This window comes from Arvicola amphibius, chromosome 10, assembly GCF_903992535.2.
Source record: "Arvicola amphibius chromosome 10, mArvAmp1.2, whole genome shotgun sequence".
Lineage (NCBI taxonomy): Eukaryota > Metazoa > Chordata > Mammalia > Rodentia > Cricetidae > Arvicola > Arvicola amphibius.
Genome location: NC_052056.1, coordinates 15,745,866 through 15,763,026, shown reverse-complemented (window position 1 = coordinate 15,763,026; position 17,161 = coordinate 15,745,866). Strand labels below are relative to the sequence as shown.

The following is a 17,161-nucleotide window of genomic DNA, read 5'->3' as shown; positions in this document are numbered from 1 at the left end:
GAGGCAAAATATTGTTGGTGCAGCATTACGATTGCAACTCTTTCCTCTGTCCTTTGTCCTTCAGTTCCACCAGTCATTGTGATGCCCCAGAAGTCCTTCAATGCTACCGCAGAGAGAGGAGAGGAGATGACATTAACGTGCAGGGCCTCAGGCTCTCCAGATCCTACCATCTCTTGGTTTCGGTAAGTGAAGGACCCATGTCTTTTATGTGGTGTTCTTGGGCTCACAGAGTAATATTTGAAAGTACACTTATATAGATAGAAACAAACATTGTCTAGGTTCATTTAAAATATATATTATCTAACACCAAAGAATCATCTCTGAAAACAGACATGCAAGTCACATTTTATAGACTGAGTGGGTTTTATTGTGGAACATATGTATACATAAACGTATCTAGATGTAACAGAAATTAATAAGAAAAGATATCATGGATTTGAAGAGAGCTTTTTTGGCCCCTTTTTTTCTATTTGTTTTTTACTATTCTAGTTGGACTTTTTTATTTCATTGTTTAAATGCTTGTTTGCTTTCTAAGGAGAAAGAGGAAGAAAGGTTGTGAAATATTATAAGAGGGGAAGTAGGGAAGACCTGGAGGAATTTAAAAAAGAAAACCAAAATAAAAATACATTGTATGAAAAAAGTCTATTTTTAATAAAATAAAAAGAAAAACAAACAAGGAGACTTTAGAAGGAGAAAAGGTTAAGGGAATGATATAAGTGTTTTATATCTCATAAATAACAGAAATAATGAAACAAGTTCTAAAAATAATTGACTATTAGTGTGCTTGTGTATGAATGTGCGTGTATGTTGTGTATGAATGTACCATAGCATATTTATGGATATCAAAGGACAACTTTCAACATCTGGTTCCTGCCTTTCACAGTGGAAACTAGAATAAACTTTGATTTCCAAACTTGTTAGTACTTTAACTCAATGAGGCATCTTGCCTGCCTCAGGTGCTATTAATTACTGGCTAAGTATATTAGATTGGATAGACGAAGAGTACAGCATGTGAGCTTGTCGTAATGTCCCTTAGGGAAAGATTGACAGAGACTGCTTACTGTAGCTACAGAGGTATTTTCTGTTCAACGTTAGCCCTGCAGCCTTGTTACTGATTGAGTCTATGTTTTGCTGCTGGAATAAAGTCTGTATTAAAATGGATGTTTTAGCATTCTTAGCAACCATATTGTTTGGATGCAATATCACTTACTATTATATGAAAGTAACTGCATATTTTTTATTTTACTACATTATAAAATAATTATATATATATGACATTTCAAGAAGTTATTTTTTTAATTTAAAAATTACTCATAAAGGATAATGTATTCTAAAAACTATTCTTTAATTGTTTACTTCTGCCTATTACTTTAAGTTTTCAAATGTGCTGCGGTTCCATTATCACCAAGCATCATTTTATTGTACTCTATTGTCATTGACTGTTGCTCAAAGGAATAAATTGAAGACAATAAAGCTTAAAAAGGCCAATCTTGTACATAAGCATTAGAGCACAGTTTATGCGGCTAAGTATTTGGCTTAGTCACTTAAGTGCTTACCTCATAAGCATGTGATCCTGAGTTAGATTATATCGATATGAATATTCCAGACATGCTGGTATTGTTGTAAATTTAAGGATAAAGAGGTGGATACACTAGGATCACAGAAGATCACTGGCCAGCCACTCTAGGATAAGTGATGATCCCAATGACAAATACTATTAAGAAGTAAATGCATTTCTGAATGTGATACCCTATATTATACTATGTCTTCACAAATATGCATACTTGAATATTTTATACACACACACATATATAGTAAATGTAAAATAGAATTATGGAGTTTATTGCAGGAACACTAAGATCTTTAACAATTGTTATAAATGATAAACTGTAAAAAGAAAATCAAAATAATTAGTATTGAATGAAATAAAGGAAATAGAAAGGAAAGGACATGACTGCTCCTAGGTACAGTGGGGAGACATTTTATGGTAGGAAAGCACCAGAAAATGCAAGGACATCTGGAAGAGTGTATTTAGACAGACTGATCTGGGTCATGTGTAAATTGTGGAAGAAAAGGGAGAGAGACAGGAAAGAGGGGAACCAGGTGCAGCAGCCAAGATGCCAAAGGTACAAAGAAGAAGGGGTGGGGAATCAAAATGTCTAAATTATATAGGGATGAGTTATGGAGGAAGACAGAGGAGCCTCTGTGTTGGAGAATTCAGAGGAGAGAGTGGGCTATGCAAGCTGTATCCTCTAATGGGTAGGGACTGAGGGATGCTGGGAGAATCTGGTGGCCAGGTCAAACTTTGATATGATAAATAAGCACCTCTGCTGTTTGTCCTGGGTTTGAAACTTAATAGCTATAGTCTGTTAAAGATAAAATTCACGATATTTAAGCTTTGTAATTTGTTTAAAAATAACAATATCCACAACTATTCATCATTGCTATTTAAACAAATTTTGATAAGATTTCAGATCTTTATCTTGTTTATAATTTTATAATAGTAGTATTCAATAAGCTTAACATTTCTACAAACAAGGTGAATGGAACTGATTTATGCAGATTTTAATTCTTGTTAATAGTATTTTAGTGGGATTGTCCATCAGACATTAGCATATTAACCCAAGGCAATCATGTATCTCAGTGAGTGCTGGATTCCAAATAATCCCTTGAGTTCATAGTATATCTAATTGAGTCATAGAAAAGTTCCTATGTCATTCATCCCCAAGAACAAATAATTATCTAGAACATGACTCTAATGATATTACATGCCTAGAGGTATTTAACTTCTGTCCTTAAATTTCTCAAAAATTATTTTTTATACTTTTTGGAAATACAATTATCATAAGAGCTAAAATTAATCAAATCCAGAATGTTTATATTTCTTCATCTGTATGCCGTCAAATACCATTTCTTGGTGATAATGGAGAATACTTAGAATCCAAACAATTTTTTGGTGCCTGATTTCAAAAAAATGTATTATGTGAATAGGATTGCATTGTTGTAACATTTGTAGAGATATATTTATTTTCCTGAAAATTATATTTGATCCCATTTATCTGTATATATACCACATCAAAACTTTGAAAATAAATTCTTGTAAACACTGGGAAGCGTAGTTAGATGTACTAAAGGATCCTGACAACCTGCTAAGCAGAGATGGTACACACAAGTAAAATGATAGGAGCCCACTGAGTTAGAATCCACAGGCTGCTGTAAGAAAGCACAATGTATTAGCTGACTAAAATAGCAGAAATGTATTTCTCCACATTTCTACATGCCTGGTATCGAAGTTCAAGGTACCAATGAGACTGGTTGCTGATGAGGACTATCTCCCTGCATCCTGATGTCCACTTCTTCACTTTATCCTGTCACGGCTTTTCCACTGCATATAAATGCGGCTTTTTTTTTTATTATTATTTTTTAGATCATAGGTTCTTTGAGATAGAGAGATGGCACAGACATAAGAACTTTAATTCTATCCATACCATCTGCATAACAGATATGTTTTTGTCCTTTTGTACTTGTAAAACCAGTGCTGGAGAGGAGGAAAAATGCCATGTGGATTTATGGAGCTCAATGGTCAATCAGACTTCACACTATCCATCAAATGCAGGTGTCACTTATTCAAACACAAACTTGTTTTATTTCTTTGATTTCTGAAGTCTCTATCTCCAAATTGGTTCACTTAAAGAGTTAGGGAGCCAACATTCAAATGGAGACAGGAGCATGCTTTGTATGTAAGCAAATATAGAAAATATATACGAGCCAAAAGTTGGAACATTGTGATAATTTTCAAAAAGCAAACAGCAATAACTTCATGTAAACTGAAGAAAACACAAATGTAGAGTAAACCTTCCTCAATATGTTCTTTTAGTGCATATTTTCATATCACTCAAAGCTGCTGAGTGTGTTTTTAAGAGAGAGAGAGAGAGAGAGAGAGAGAGAGAGAGAGAGAGAGAGAGAGAGAGAGAGAGAGAGAATGAAGTTGGGTGAGTAGGAAGATTCAGACATTCAAGGAAGAGTTAGGGAAGGGAAGAATAATATCAAAATATATCATATGAAAATTTTAAAATAAAATATACAATAGATTATGGTTTTCAGTCTATTAATTAGGTGAATTCTATTGATTTTCAAAGTAAATACCACAATGCAGTCTTTGAAGACTCCCCTATTCATTTCTTTTTTAGATCAGCCCTCTGTTGGATGTGGGGGGATAAGAAAAGAGGAAGGAGAGGAAACTGTGGTTGGGACATAAAATGAGTAAACAAATTAAATTAAAACCCAAAACTCTCCTATTCAGATTCTGATGTCTTTCTTATGCATTACGAGAATTAAGATGCTGATAATTTAATAGCCGCTGCATCCTCAGTGATCCTATTTTTGTGCTTGAATTGTTAAAGGGCTACTCTGTTTTGTGAAGGAATTTTTGACAAAGATAATTAAGAGAAGACAGTAATATTGCTCACAGTTTGAGGTTTCCTTCCACTGAGGGATAGCAGAGGAACACAGAACACCTGATTCAATTGCATCAGCAGACAGCTCTGAATTTTTCTGCCCAGGCACCTTTTTCCTTTTTATTCTGATTAGAATTCCAGCACTTGGATAGTACTGTTGGACTAACCAGCTACACTTTTAACAACCTTAATCTAAAAACTCCCTCACAGATACACAAAGATTTGTTTTGATGGCAATTCCAGGTTCTTCCAGCTGAGAATCAAAATGACCTCTTTCAGTAAAGAAGTATATCTCCCTGTACTATTTTGTGGCAAAATTGAAAAGTCAGCCTGGTTGTTTCTTATTCAAATTAGCTGAACCAGCTTTTCACCACTTTTCTTGGCTAAAGGTTGTACTATAAATGCTTTTTCTTGTTGTGATGAAGAGCTATTCAGGTGATTTCTATATTATTCAGTCTTTAATGACATGTTTATATAGAAATGTGTTTGTGGTCTTTAATTCCATGGAAAAGTCTAGCATAATTCATTAAACCTTGTTACATATTTAATTTCTGTATTGCTTCAGTGTTCTTGCTTCTCTTGCCTTGACAATTTCACAATTCATTTCTGTTCTATGTCCTTTTCATTCTGTCTGTCTGTCTCTGTCTCTCTGTCTCTCTCTGTCTCTCTATCTTTGTCTCTCTGTCTCTCTCTCTCTCTCTGTATGTTTGTGTGTGTGTGTATGTGTGTACAATTTGTAAACATAATGAACTTTTAATTTGCATTAGCTTCAGTGAATATTGCTTCTATTTTTGTTATTTTCTTTCTGTGTCCTTTGCATTTATTTTCCTAAACAGTATCTTTTCTAATGATGCTGTTTTCTTTCAGTCTGTGGTTATGTTTAACTTCAATTTTTTATATCGTTTGTTAATTATATTAAATATTTGCCATTTAACAAATTATTTAATAACATTTTCCAGTTCACTGTTTTTTTCTATTTCAGTGCACGCTAGTAAATATTCTGTACATTTAAATAATAGACATAGAAATGTGTAACCCATTTCTATTTCAAAATTGTTGCTATCTCTACATATTCATACATATGACCCACTTTTTATGAATAAGTTTTTGAAGATTTCTATATCTTTTTTCTATTATTTAAATTTGCATATAAATATGCATTTTTCTACTTCCATTTTTTACCATTGTAGTTGACATTTTGAAGCAATATCTTCTGTATTTAAATTCTATTCATCTCAGGTCCAAACAGAAAGAATATTTCATGGGTTCGTTTAGCAATTAGAGGTACAACATAAAACATTATTTCAATTCTCTTTTCTCCTGCTTACTCTTTGTTATGTCTTCATGCTCTCTAATTTGCATATCTACACCCTCAAGTTCTATGGTCACATAAACAGTATTCACTAACTACAGGAAGATTTCAATCATATTTTCATTGCTTATATTTCAGGTGTGTATTTTGAAAATGCCTGTGATGTCTCTGACGTTATTGCTGTGACTTATGTATTAATATAATTACGTTGAAAGATTCAATGGTATATAATAGTCTTGCTGTGTTTCTTTGTAGGAAGGATTTTAAAATAATCATCTAGAATTTTTATATAAATTTAAACTGATACAAAAATAATAATATTTTCCACCACAGAAAGATTCTGTCAATGGGCCATAGTACTAATTCAGCTCACAAATTACCAAATATAAATTAGAAATAGAAATACACAGAACAGTAAAGGGAAAATAAAATAAGCAAAATGAAATAAAAATATAAGTAAAAGGAATATATAAAGATATTTTATAATGTGGAATGAAATCTTAAATTATTTTATGCTTTTAAAATATAACAGAAAAATGTTAATAGCCATTATTATTATAACTACATAAATTTTGTAGGAAGTGCACAAATAAATTTGAAAATAATAATTATTTATTGATATCTATGAGAAAAAATCGTTCTCTTTACTACTACATTAATTTTTATTGATGATACTTATATGGAAAATAAATTCATGACATTTATATTTTTGCTTATGAAATTGAAGGAATTCTCACAGTAATTGTGCTTATGTCATCCACATGTGTATATAAACATGTTACATGATTGTATATTAACTAATTAATAAGGTACAAAGTGAATTAAAAACCAGTAATAAAAACAGTATTTTATAATATTGTATAAGTTGAAGTCATATATTTTCATTATTTGATTAATATTAAAATTTCAACTTCAAAATGTCATTTTTATCTCCAAATGAAACTAAATATCAAGTATTGTTTTATATGTTTGCCTTAAGTTTACTTGAAAAATAAAAATGTTTTTTTGACTGAATTATAACAATTAGTTTTACTGGCCATAAAAAATTGTATGTTATTAGATATGTGAATATCAACTTTTTCATTATTTCTTTATTTAGGAATGGAAAGCTCATTGAAGAAAATGAAAAATACATTTTAAAGGGCAGTAATACAGAGCTCACGGTCAGAAATATAATTAATAAAGATGGTGGCTCTTATGTCTGCAAAGCTACAAACAAGGCAGGAGAAGATGAAAAGCAGGCCTTCCTTCAAGTCTTTGGTAAGTATTACAATGCTGTAATGTAGTATTCATTAGGAGGGAAGGAAATCAGAACCAATCTTGGCTCTGCTATTGGATAGAAACTCTAAACTTTCCATATATTAAAAAAACTTGGTCTTAGCATAGAGTGGGGAACCCTGATGGCTCCTTGGCCTTGAGAGGGAGGGAGGGGAGGTATGGGTGGAGGGGAGGGGAGGGAAGGGGGAGAAGGAGGGGAGAGAAAGGGGAGAAGGAGGGGAGGGAGGGGGGAGGAGGAGGGAAGGAGATGGAAATTTTTAAATATAAAAAAAAATAAACCATGAGAAAAAAAAAAAAAAAAAAAAAAAAAAAAACTGTTTCTTCATCTCAACAATGAAGATTAAATAATAAAATTTTAGATAGTATTATGTAATAATATGAAAATTCCATAGGATATTGACAAACGGTAAAAAGAGTAATGAGCTATAGCGAGAACATGAGGGAGAAAGTCAGGAACGAGAGGGGTGCGTTCACTCATGGAGACGGTGGGACAGAACTAATGGGAGATCACCAACTCCAGTTGGAATGGGACTGATGGATCATGCGACCAAACCCGTCTCTCTGAGTGTGGCCAACAGAGGGGGCTGACTGAGAAGCAAAGGACAATGGCTCTGGGCTCTGATTGTTCTTCATGGACAGGCTCTGTGGGAGCCTTCTCAGCTTGGTCGATCACCTTCCTGGACCTGGGGGGAGTTGGGAGGACCTTGGTCTTAGCATAGAGTGGGGAACCCTGATGGCTCCTTGGCCTTGAGAGGGAGGGAGGGGAGGTATGGGTGGAGGGGAGGGGAGGGAAGGGGGAGAAGGAGGGGAGGGAAGGGGGAGGAGGAGGGGAAGGAGGGGGGAGGAGGAGGGAAGGAGATGGAAATTTTTAAATATAAAAAAAATAAACCATGAGAAAGAAAAAAAAAAAAAAAGATCATACATCTCAAGCCGGGCGGTGGTGGCGCACACCTTTAATCCCAGCACTCGGGAGGCAGAGGCGGGCAGATCTCTGTGAGTTCGAGGCCAGCCTGGTCTACAAGAGCTAGGTCCAGGACAGGCTCTAAAAAAGCTGCAGAGAAACCCTGTCTCGAAAAACAAAAAAACAAAAAACAAACAAACAAACAAAAAAAGATCATACATCTCTGAATATCTTAATAAATCATTGAAGGACATATTTTGGAATTAATTTTGCAATTAATAGCTTCAAAATTTCTCATGTATAAGGCTTGAATTTATAAACATTTCCCTGTAGCTATAAGCAGTGTCTTACCATCTTTAAAAGATACTGTTTAAGAATTATTCATATTGATCAAGAGACATATTGCTTTCCTGAAGCAACTTTCTGAGCATATAGCTTAGTAAAAAATATTGATTTTACTCTCATCATCTTGACTACTACAGAGAAAATTGCTCAAAAACTGTGGCAACTAATGTTAAACAAGTTTTACAAAAGGCCTGGGTTCTGTTTCTCGTACCCACCAGGTGCCTCAGTACTGTTTGTAACCTTAGTTCCATGTTATCTGATCCCTCCTTCTGGCCTCACTGGGTACTACCTGGGTGTGGTATACAGACATGCACCCACACCAAACCACCAATACACCTAAAATTAAATAAAAATATCACTGCTTTAAAAAAGTTAAATACATTACTAAAAACTGGGGAAGTAGAAGTGATTAACTGGCTTGCTTAGCTTTCTTTCATCTACAAGCTAGGATAACATGCCTTGGGTGACCCCATCCACAGTGAGATGATTCCTCCCAGTCACCATCCATAAGAAAATGTTCCTCAGGCTTGTTTACAGGTCAGTCTTGTGGAAGCAACTAAGGGCCTGTCTTCTCAGATGACTCTAGTTTGTGTCAACTTAATAAAATCAATGCAGAACAGCAGCAACAAAAACAAAACAAAACCACCAGAGAAATTAACCAGGGCAGACAGGTAACACAAATTCCACATTTTAAAACATGGTGCTGTTATGTAAATTGTAAAAGTGAGTATATTTTATTATAAAGAAAATGCATTACCAATATACTTAATGTTGTGTACTATAGAATTATAGTTGGGAAGAAATAGTTTAATGTTTAGAGTACCTTTTCTCATTCTGTGACCATTTTTCCTCATGTTGTGGTGACATCCCATAAAATTATTTTTGTTTTTATTTCATAATCATAATTTTGCTGCTGTCATGAATCATAATGCAAATATATAATATGCAGAATATCTGATATGCAGCAGCAGTGAAAGGGTTGTTCATCCCCCCTACCCCGCAAAGGGCTTATGACTCACAGGTTGAGAAACACTGATCAAAAGCTATGTTAAAGTTAATTACATTCCCAGTTAGTCACTTGTAATTGCGTGCAGAAAAATGTTTCAACATCTCTTTTTGTCATGGAAAATTTCATGATTATTTCTAAATCTACACCTTTGGTATCAAATAAGCTGTAATCATTTGTCTACTTTGTTGAGCTCATTAAAATGTTAAAATGCAAGAAAAGACTAAAGAGATGCTATAAATGTGTTCACATGTGCTTGTATGCTTACAGATATGTGTCTTTAATAGGAGATGTCAATTTTATGGCTTTAGGAAATGAATAAAAGAATGTTACATTAAAATGCCAAAATTTGAAATGAATTATGTTTTATACTGATTATAAGGATCTGCATTAATTATTATAATAAAAATAGGTAAACAGTATTATCTAGGATTTTTCTATTTGCATTTTTTTGGTATTTTTAGAAAGTAAGTTGTAACTGCTGTGGAGTTAGTCATCTCATACCACTCCAATATGTAGTGATCTAGTATGGAATTTTCATTGTGAATAGTAACCTTTCTGGGCTAATATCAATTGAATAATATGTACAATTTTTACAGTACAGCCGCATATATTACAACTTCAGAATGAGACGACATCTGAGCATGGCCATGTCACACTCATCTGTGAGGCAGAAGGCGAGCCCATTCCAGAAATCACCTGGAAAAGAGCAGTGGATGGCGCCACATTTTCTGAAGGTGATAAGGTAATACTGCTGTTTCTAGAGGGAACAACACAGAAGTATACAACTTACCAACTTATACAAATTAAATAAATGACTTACTTTATTAAACCTGCCATAAAGTCAGTTTAAAAATGATTGTACGGGAGAAAATCAAGTCAATTGCTATCACCTAAAATATATTCTACAAATTAAAAAGTTCTAGGTTATTAATATTACTTTTAAAGTGACTTTTGTGGGTTTTTTGTATACACTGAATCCCCAGAAAACATAATGATAGTTTATATTAAATCTTCTCTGTATAAATAAAGTCTTAAAAACTGTGGCAATTATTTAGCCTTTACTTTTCAAGTACGTTTTTATGCATAGGCTTCTGAATTCATGTAATGAAATCTCTAACAAAAAGGTATCAGGACAAAGAGATACAGCATTTTGATGAGCTTTCACGACAAAGGATTGAGGTTATACAGAGTTTAAGTATTACTGTGTACTGTGCTTCATGAGTTTCTGTTATTGCTAATTTTCAGAATTACTCATATTATAATTTAAATATACACGAGAAACAGAGAAATGATGTAGAATAGAAAAACAGAGGAAGGGGTAATGGCATTAGTGGAATAGGTATTTAACATCTCTAAAAATATTTTGGTAGCGTTATATGTATTGGACTAATTTAAATGAATTCATACAACATTTTATGTATATATAAAAAACAAAATTAGTGAAAGCACTTTGGCTTACTAATGTGATAATAGGAAAATTAGTAACTACTTAGTCTACAATAGACTTCCTGTCCTTTCACCTGACCATGTTGTATTCAACAGCATATTATAATCATAATTTGAAAGGAAGTCAGTTTAGTTCTTTTCTCATTTGAAAAAATGTGTTGACATTTTTTCCTGTATCCTCTCGATGACATTTTAAACAGTGTTTAACTCTTTAGAAAATAATCATGTACATTCACTAGGTTTGTTTTATATGTTCAATTAAAAATAAAAGTATAAATTGTTAATAACCACCATCATCTTTCAGAAGCACTACAGACTTTTCCTTAAAAATGTCCTATCTCAAAAAAACATAGGGATTGGTATGAAAGAGGAAGGAAATCTAAAATGCACTAATGTCGACAACATTAGTGAAAACATAATCAGATAATCTAAAATGGTAATAAATGGTTTCAGTTTATCATATTTCTGTGAATGACTCAAGTAATTACAGTCATATCATTAGCCTCTTAGGAGTTTCTGTATATACCAAATTCACTGATTCTTATTGTTTTTCTAGCTAAAAATTCTTCTTTTCTCCATGTTATCTCCATCTCTTCCTTTGACTGAGACTCTCATATGTACATGCTGATAATGAGGTCTCTATTGGTTATTCCACCAGTAAAGTACATCAAGTAAACAGAAACATCTGATATTTATACTAACAGCTATGCTCTAAGCTGTTTCAAACCTGCCACACAGATTTTTTTCTAGTGTAGCTGTGGAAAGAAAGCTCTTCGTTTTCTGATTTGATAAGTACTATTACTATTGAAGAAAGCATTTCTTAAAGCTTAAGTTAGAGTCAAAAAAGAAAATGTAAAAATGTATTTTTCATACAAATTCATACAATAGACAAAGACATTAAACTAATTTCTATCATGATATTTCTCCAACACCATTTTAAGCATTCTTACTTATTATCTATGTATCAGTATGTCTCGTTCCTGAAAGTTTCCCTAGTTTCCTCAACAGAAAATACACAAATTGAATAATTGAAATTATCTTTTAGGAAGGCAGGCCATTATTTTTAAATTCCATTTTTGCCAGATATACCCTCAGCTTTGCCAATAGCATTTGGATTATTTAATGAAAATATTTCCATACTTACAGAAATCATCATAACGTATTAAATTCCTAGTTTAATAACAAAGTGAAAAGTACATTGTCTCATGTCAATAATTTTTGTGGCAAAGCTTATGCCAAGTGAATTTTGATTACTAATGGTCTTTATAAAGTGTGACACCTATCACCTGATTGAACATTCAATTTTATTGGTTGGACTGAGACTGTATCATTTTAGTTATGGAAGTTAACATGACATTGAATTTTCTAGCAGAATCACTAGGAGATATTGTAATAATTCAGATTCTATATTTTCAACCTTGAAGTTAATTCAATATTTTTGTTCACAGCTGAGGAATATTTAATATATTCATTTGGAGCCATATGAGTATGAATTCAGGACACTCTGGAAATAGACTTTAGCTTCCTGGGTCTTTATCGAGATTAAATTCAAGAACTAATTCTTCAAATAGGAAAATGTTATTAACAATACTGTGTAAGACTCTGATTGGGACTTGGAAAATACAACACTAAGTAATCACAGTCACTTAGACTAGTGCAATCAAGGGTTTGATGAAACTGAAAATCCATATTTGTGTTTTAGGATCCACACTAATATGTTTTCCAACAACACGGAGAGGTACTCATCCTTAAAAATATTTAAAAAGATTATTTTAAGTAACGGTTCTTTGATTGTCTGTTTTATACTTGTGGTATAAAACATAATATCCTAGTAGAGATATAGTAGTCCATGAATTGTTGTTGCATGTTATTGAGTGTATTATCACATCATTCCAGTGTTACATAAAGCACTCAAGAGTTCTTGGTAACAGAATTTTCAACCTTCACGTATGGGGAAAAAATCTACAGTTTCTTGCCATGGATGAGAACATGAAGGATGGGTGTTGGAGTGAAAATACTTGAGTTGCAAGAATAAAAACCTAAGTTTGGTTTATTTCCATAGCCCATGTAAAAAGTTTTGAGTGTGGTTTTCCATGTCAGTATCCCCAGTCTATTTGTTCCACAGTGTTTGACAGGCAGAAACAAGTATAAAATTTTTCTATTTTGTATAAAAAGCCAGTTGTATATCAACTCACTTCTTACAACCTGAAACAAGAGTTGAATAGTCAAATCTAGGTATTTAAAGGAGTTTCTTCTTTTGTAATAAACTTAAAAAGTTTGTGAATATGTTTACTGTGTATATTTTAATATTACAAATTTTTTGAGGCCTGCCACACAAGTCCCATAAAATCACTCATGGAAGCTTATTCTTAGGAATGTTTGGTCTTAGCTTGACTTGTTTCTTGCTAGTTTTTCTTAACTTAAATTATTGCTACTACTGGTTGCCTCGGGGCTTTCACCTTTTCTTTCTTCTGTGTATCTTCCCTTTTTTCTTATTCTGTGACTGGCTGGTGGCTTGGTGCCTGCCCTTTAAAGTCCAACTCTCCTTGTTCTCTTGCTGCTCCTTCTCAATTCTCCTTCTGTTTATACTCTCTGCCTGACAGCCCCGCCTATACTGCCTTGCTTATGGCCTTTCAGCTATTTGTTAGACCATCATGTATTTTAGACAGACGAAGAATCACTACTTTGTAGAGTTAAAAAAAATGCAACATAAATAAAAGAACACATCTTTATATCATTAAACAGATGTTACTCAGCACAAACAAAAGTAACACACCTTAAAATAATATTTCTCAACATATGTTAATTGCCCAGCAAGCTTGGTGATAATAACATTTCAGCAGTCCCCGACCATATAGTATAACAGTTTTCAGTCGTCTTACTTTCTAGACATGTTTATAACTATGCTTTAGTTAGGGTTTCCTATTGACATGAAAAGACATCATGATTACAGTAACTCTCATAAAGAAAACATTTAATTTTTGTGGCACCTTTATAGTTACAGAGGTTCAGTCCATTATCATCATGGTGGGATGCATGGTGGCATGCAGGCAGACATGGTGCTGGATATAACTTGGTTTGGAGGCAACAGAAAGTCACTTGAGATGCTGGGCACAGAAACCTTAAAGCCTGCCCCACAGTGACACACCCTAAATGACTACCCCCTAGGGGATTATAGGGGGCAGTTGCATTCAAACTACCACATTCTGCTCCTTGGCCCCCATAAGCTTGTAACAATATCACAAAGCAAAAATTCATTTAGTTCCACTTGAAAAGTTCCCATGGTTTATCATAGTCTCAACAATGATTTAAAGTCCAAAGTTCAAAGTCTCTTCTGAGATTCACGCAGTCTTTTAATTGTAATCATTGTAAAAATAAAAATAAAAAACTAGACCACAAGCTTCCAACACATAACGGACAGGATATACATTTCCATTCCAAAACTTAGGGGAGGGAACATAGCTAGGAAATTTGGAACTAAGCAAAGCCTAAAACCAGCTGGGCAAACTCCAAGCTCTTCATCTCTGTGTCTAATGTAGAAAACTCTTCAGATCTCCCACTCCTTTCAGCTTTGTTAACTGCAACAAACTTCTTTCTCTTGGGCTGGTTCCACTCTCTCTTAGCAGCTCTCTTAGGCTATTGCCCCGTGACTCTGGCATCTCCAACATCTTGGGTAAGCCAAGGGAATCCAGGCTACAATTTTACAGCTTCGAGCAATGGCCTTTTACTAATCCTCCATTCATGGAAATCCGTGACACATGCCTGGCTTCAGAAAGTTTCTTTAGGTTCTGAGGCAAATACCATAACCTGATTCTTCTATCCTTAATTCTAAAGTCAGAACCACGTAGCCAAAGCTCCCATATTCTGCTGCTAATTGGAGCTGGAACATGGTTCGCTCCTTCAATTACAACTTCACCAGCTTTATACCCTTTACTTTTTAATCCTTTACGGCCTAACCTTGGCTGTTCTGAAACTTGCTCTGTAGACTAGGCTTGCCTCAGACTTACTGATCAGCCAGTTTCTGCTGTCCCACTGCTGGGGAATAAAGGTGTGTACACCCAACTCTAAACTTTTCTTCAATTCCTTTTCACTGTTTGGAGACTTGCTCTGAGGTCACCATTCTTTTTCATTTCATTTGTTAATCTGTCCTTGAATTCAGAATTCAGTTTTCATTTCACTTTATGGTGCTCATTTTCTTCTCAAAATTCCCATTTTATAATTTACCCTGCTCAACTTGCCCCCTTTTATTATAAATCTTAAGCAGAGTTACCACTAATATCACACAACAGAATTTATACAAGCTGTTTTGAGATTTCCTCTACCAATGGAACTAATCCAAAGTCTTTCCTTCAGCCTTAGGTAGACTCTGAAAAAGCACAAAAAGCAGCTGCTGTCTTCAGCAACATACTGTAAGAACTGCCTTCTAGGCAGCATACTAACATTCTTACTCATCAATTCAGGTTCAGCACCACTGTCTTCTAAGTTCCCATTGGTATGGTCCATTAATTAACACTTAAAGCATTTCATTGCTTTCCTAACTCAAAGTACTAAAGTCCAAATTCCTTCACCAAAAACATAGTCAGGCCCATGACAACAATACCTCAGTCCCTGGTACAAGCTTCTGTGTTAGTGTGAGTGGCTTGTTGCTGTGAAGAGACACCATGAATACAACAACTCTTATAAAGAGAACGTTTAATTCGGGTGGCTTGCTTATAGTTACAGAGATTCAGCCCATTATCATCATGGCAAGGAGCATGGTAGCATGCAGGCAGACATGATAGTGCTTGCTGACTATATCTTGGCTTCCAGGTAACAGAAAGTCGACTAAGACACTGGGCAGTATCCTGGTAACAGGTAACCTCAAAGCGTGCCCCACGGTGACAGACTTCGTGCAAAAAGGGTACACACATTCTACCAAAGCTACTCCTCCTACTGATGCCAATCCTATGAGATTATCGGTGCCAAGTACAACTGATACCTTTCAGCAATGAGAAAACCATTTTTCTTTGATGTTGCTGGGCTTATCAACAAATCTCCAGGACAGGTCCTTGGGATAATATGACTTTTTGGTGGTGGAGTTTTTGTTTAGTTTGGATCTGTTTTATTGGCATTTTTCTTGTTCTGATGTGTGTGTGTGTGTGTGTGTGTGTGTGTGTATTTACGTGAGGAAGAGAGAGAGAGGATAAAATTGGGTGGGAGGAATTTGGGGTGGGGACACATTTGGATCAAAATATTTTAAATTGAAAACATGTTTAAATTCAAAAGAGATTTAAAAAAAAGAGTCACCAAACTCCCATAACCGAAAAGTATTTCCTTTAGCTCATGATTTTTTAGATCAAAAATTAGTATATAGTTTACACTGTATAATTTATTTACTTGTTATTACTATAATTGATGAAATTTCCATTAAATTATTTTATGTAGTCTCATCATACTTAAAGTCTAATTTATTTTTTTTTAATTTTTAACTATACATTTTGTGTAAAAATTAGAAACTCTGGATTATTTATCTAAAGTATTTAATATAGTATTTAAATATGTACAGCTTAAGCCAAAACAGAGAATACCGTTATAGTCTACAAAACAGCACTATATTAAAATCTTCTGAATTGTCTCATATCCATTAAGCAATCTAATTCTTAGATTTCAAATAATTCCATATTATTTGGATACCTTCCAGCAATGAGAAAACCATTTTGATCCTTTCAAAAAATTGGTGTGAGCAATGTGTGAATTTATGTCTAAAGTGCTTATCAGTGATCCAAGTAGATACTGATTACTCAAATTTCTGCTTTATGCTATTAATAATTTTGAATAAATTCTTCCACCATGCATCCTTATTGCTATCCAAGACAGGTTATTTATGAAGGCACAGATATTTATCCATAATGATTGGAAGACATGGAAAATATCAGAGAAAATGGGCTTTCACTACGACTTTATATTTTAGTACTTACTTGATGTATGACTTTTACATTCATTTTAAGTCTTTTGCCTACATGGTAAGAACTACAAGCAAGAAATAAGATCACTTATAAAATACTTCACATTCAAACTGAGTAATATATTCAAACTATTTTTTCTAGAACATTTGGAATTATGTAGCCTTTTCATTGGTACACATATTTTCATGCTGTAACAAATTTAAATCATTAAAAATTAAAATAATGATGTTAATAACATGGCAGTGATGCTACCAAAAATGATATGTACTCTTCCTTGTAATGAATGCTGTGTACAACAGTCTTCATTCTTATTGGATACTAACTGTATTACAAAACATAATTCTGAAGATACTACAAAACTCTCTACCTATATCAAACCCTTAATTAAATAGTTACTTGCTGTACCAAAATTTCTTATCTTCAAAATATATATCAAATCCTCTTAAGAGCCAGATTTATCAGAAGCAT

General features: G+C 33.9%; 1 protein-coding gene across 2 annotated transcripts in view; it reads left to right on the top strand.

The window, feature by feature from the left end:
• Ncam2 (neural cell adhesion molecule 2) overlaps positions 1-17,161 on the top strand; it is a 406,325-nt gene that overhangs the window by 248,951 nt on the left and 140,213 nt on the right. For both annotated transcript variants that reach the window (XM_038345355.1, XM_038345357.1), the window contains exons 6-8: positions 65-182; positions 6,869-7,029; positions 9,899-10,044. In XM_038345355.1, coding sequence (XP_038201283.1) covers positions 65-182; positions 6,869-7,029; positions 9,899-10,044 — 425 coding nt within the window. The remainder of the gene's footprint in view (positions 1-64; positions 183-6,868; positions 7,030-9,898; positions 10,045-17,161) is intronic.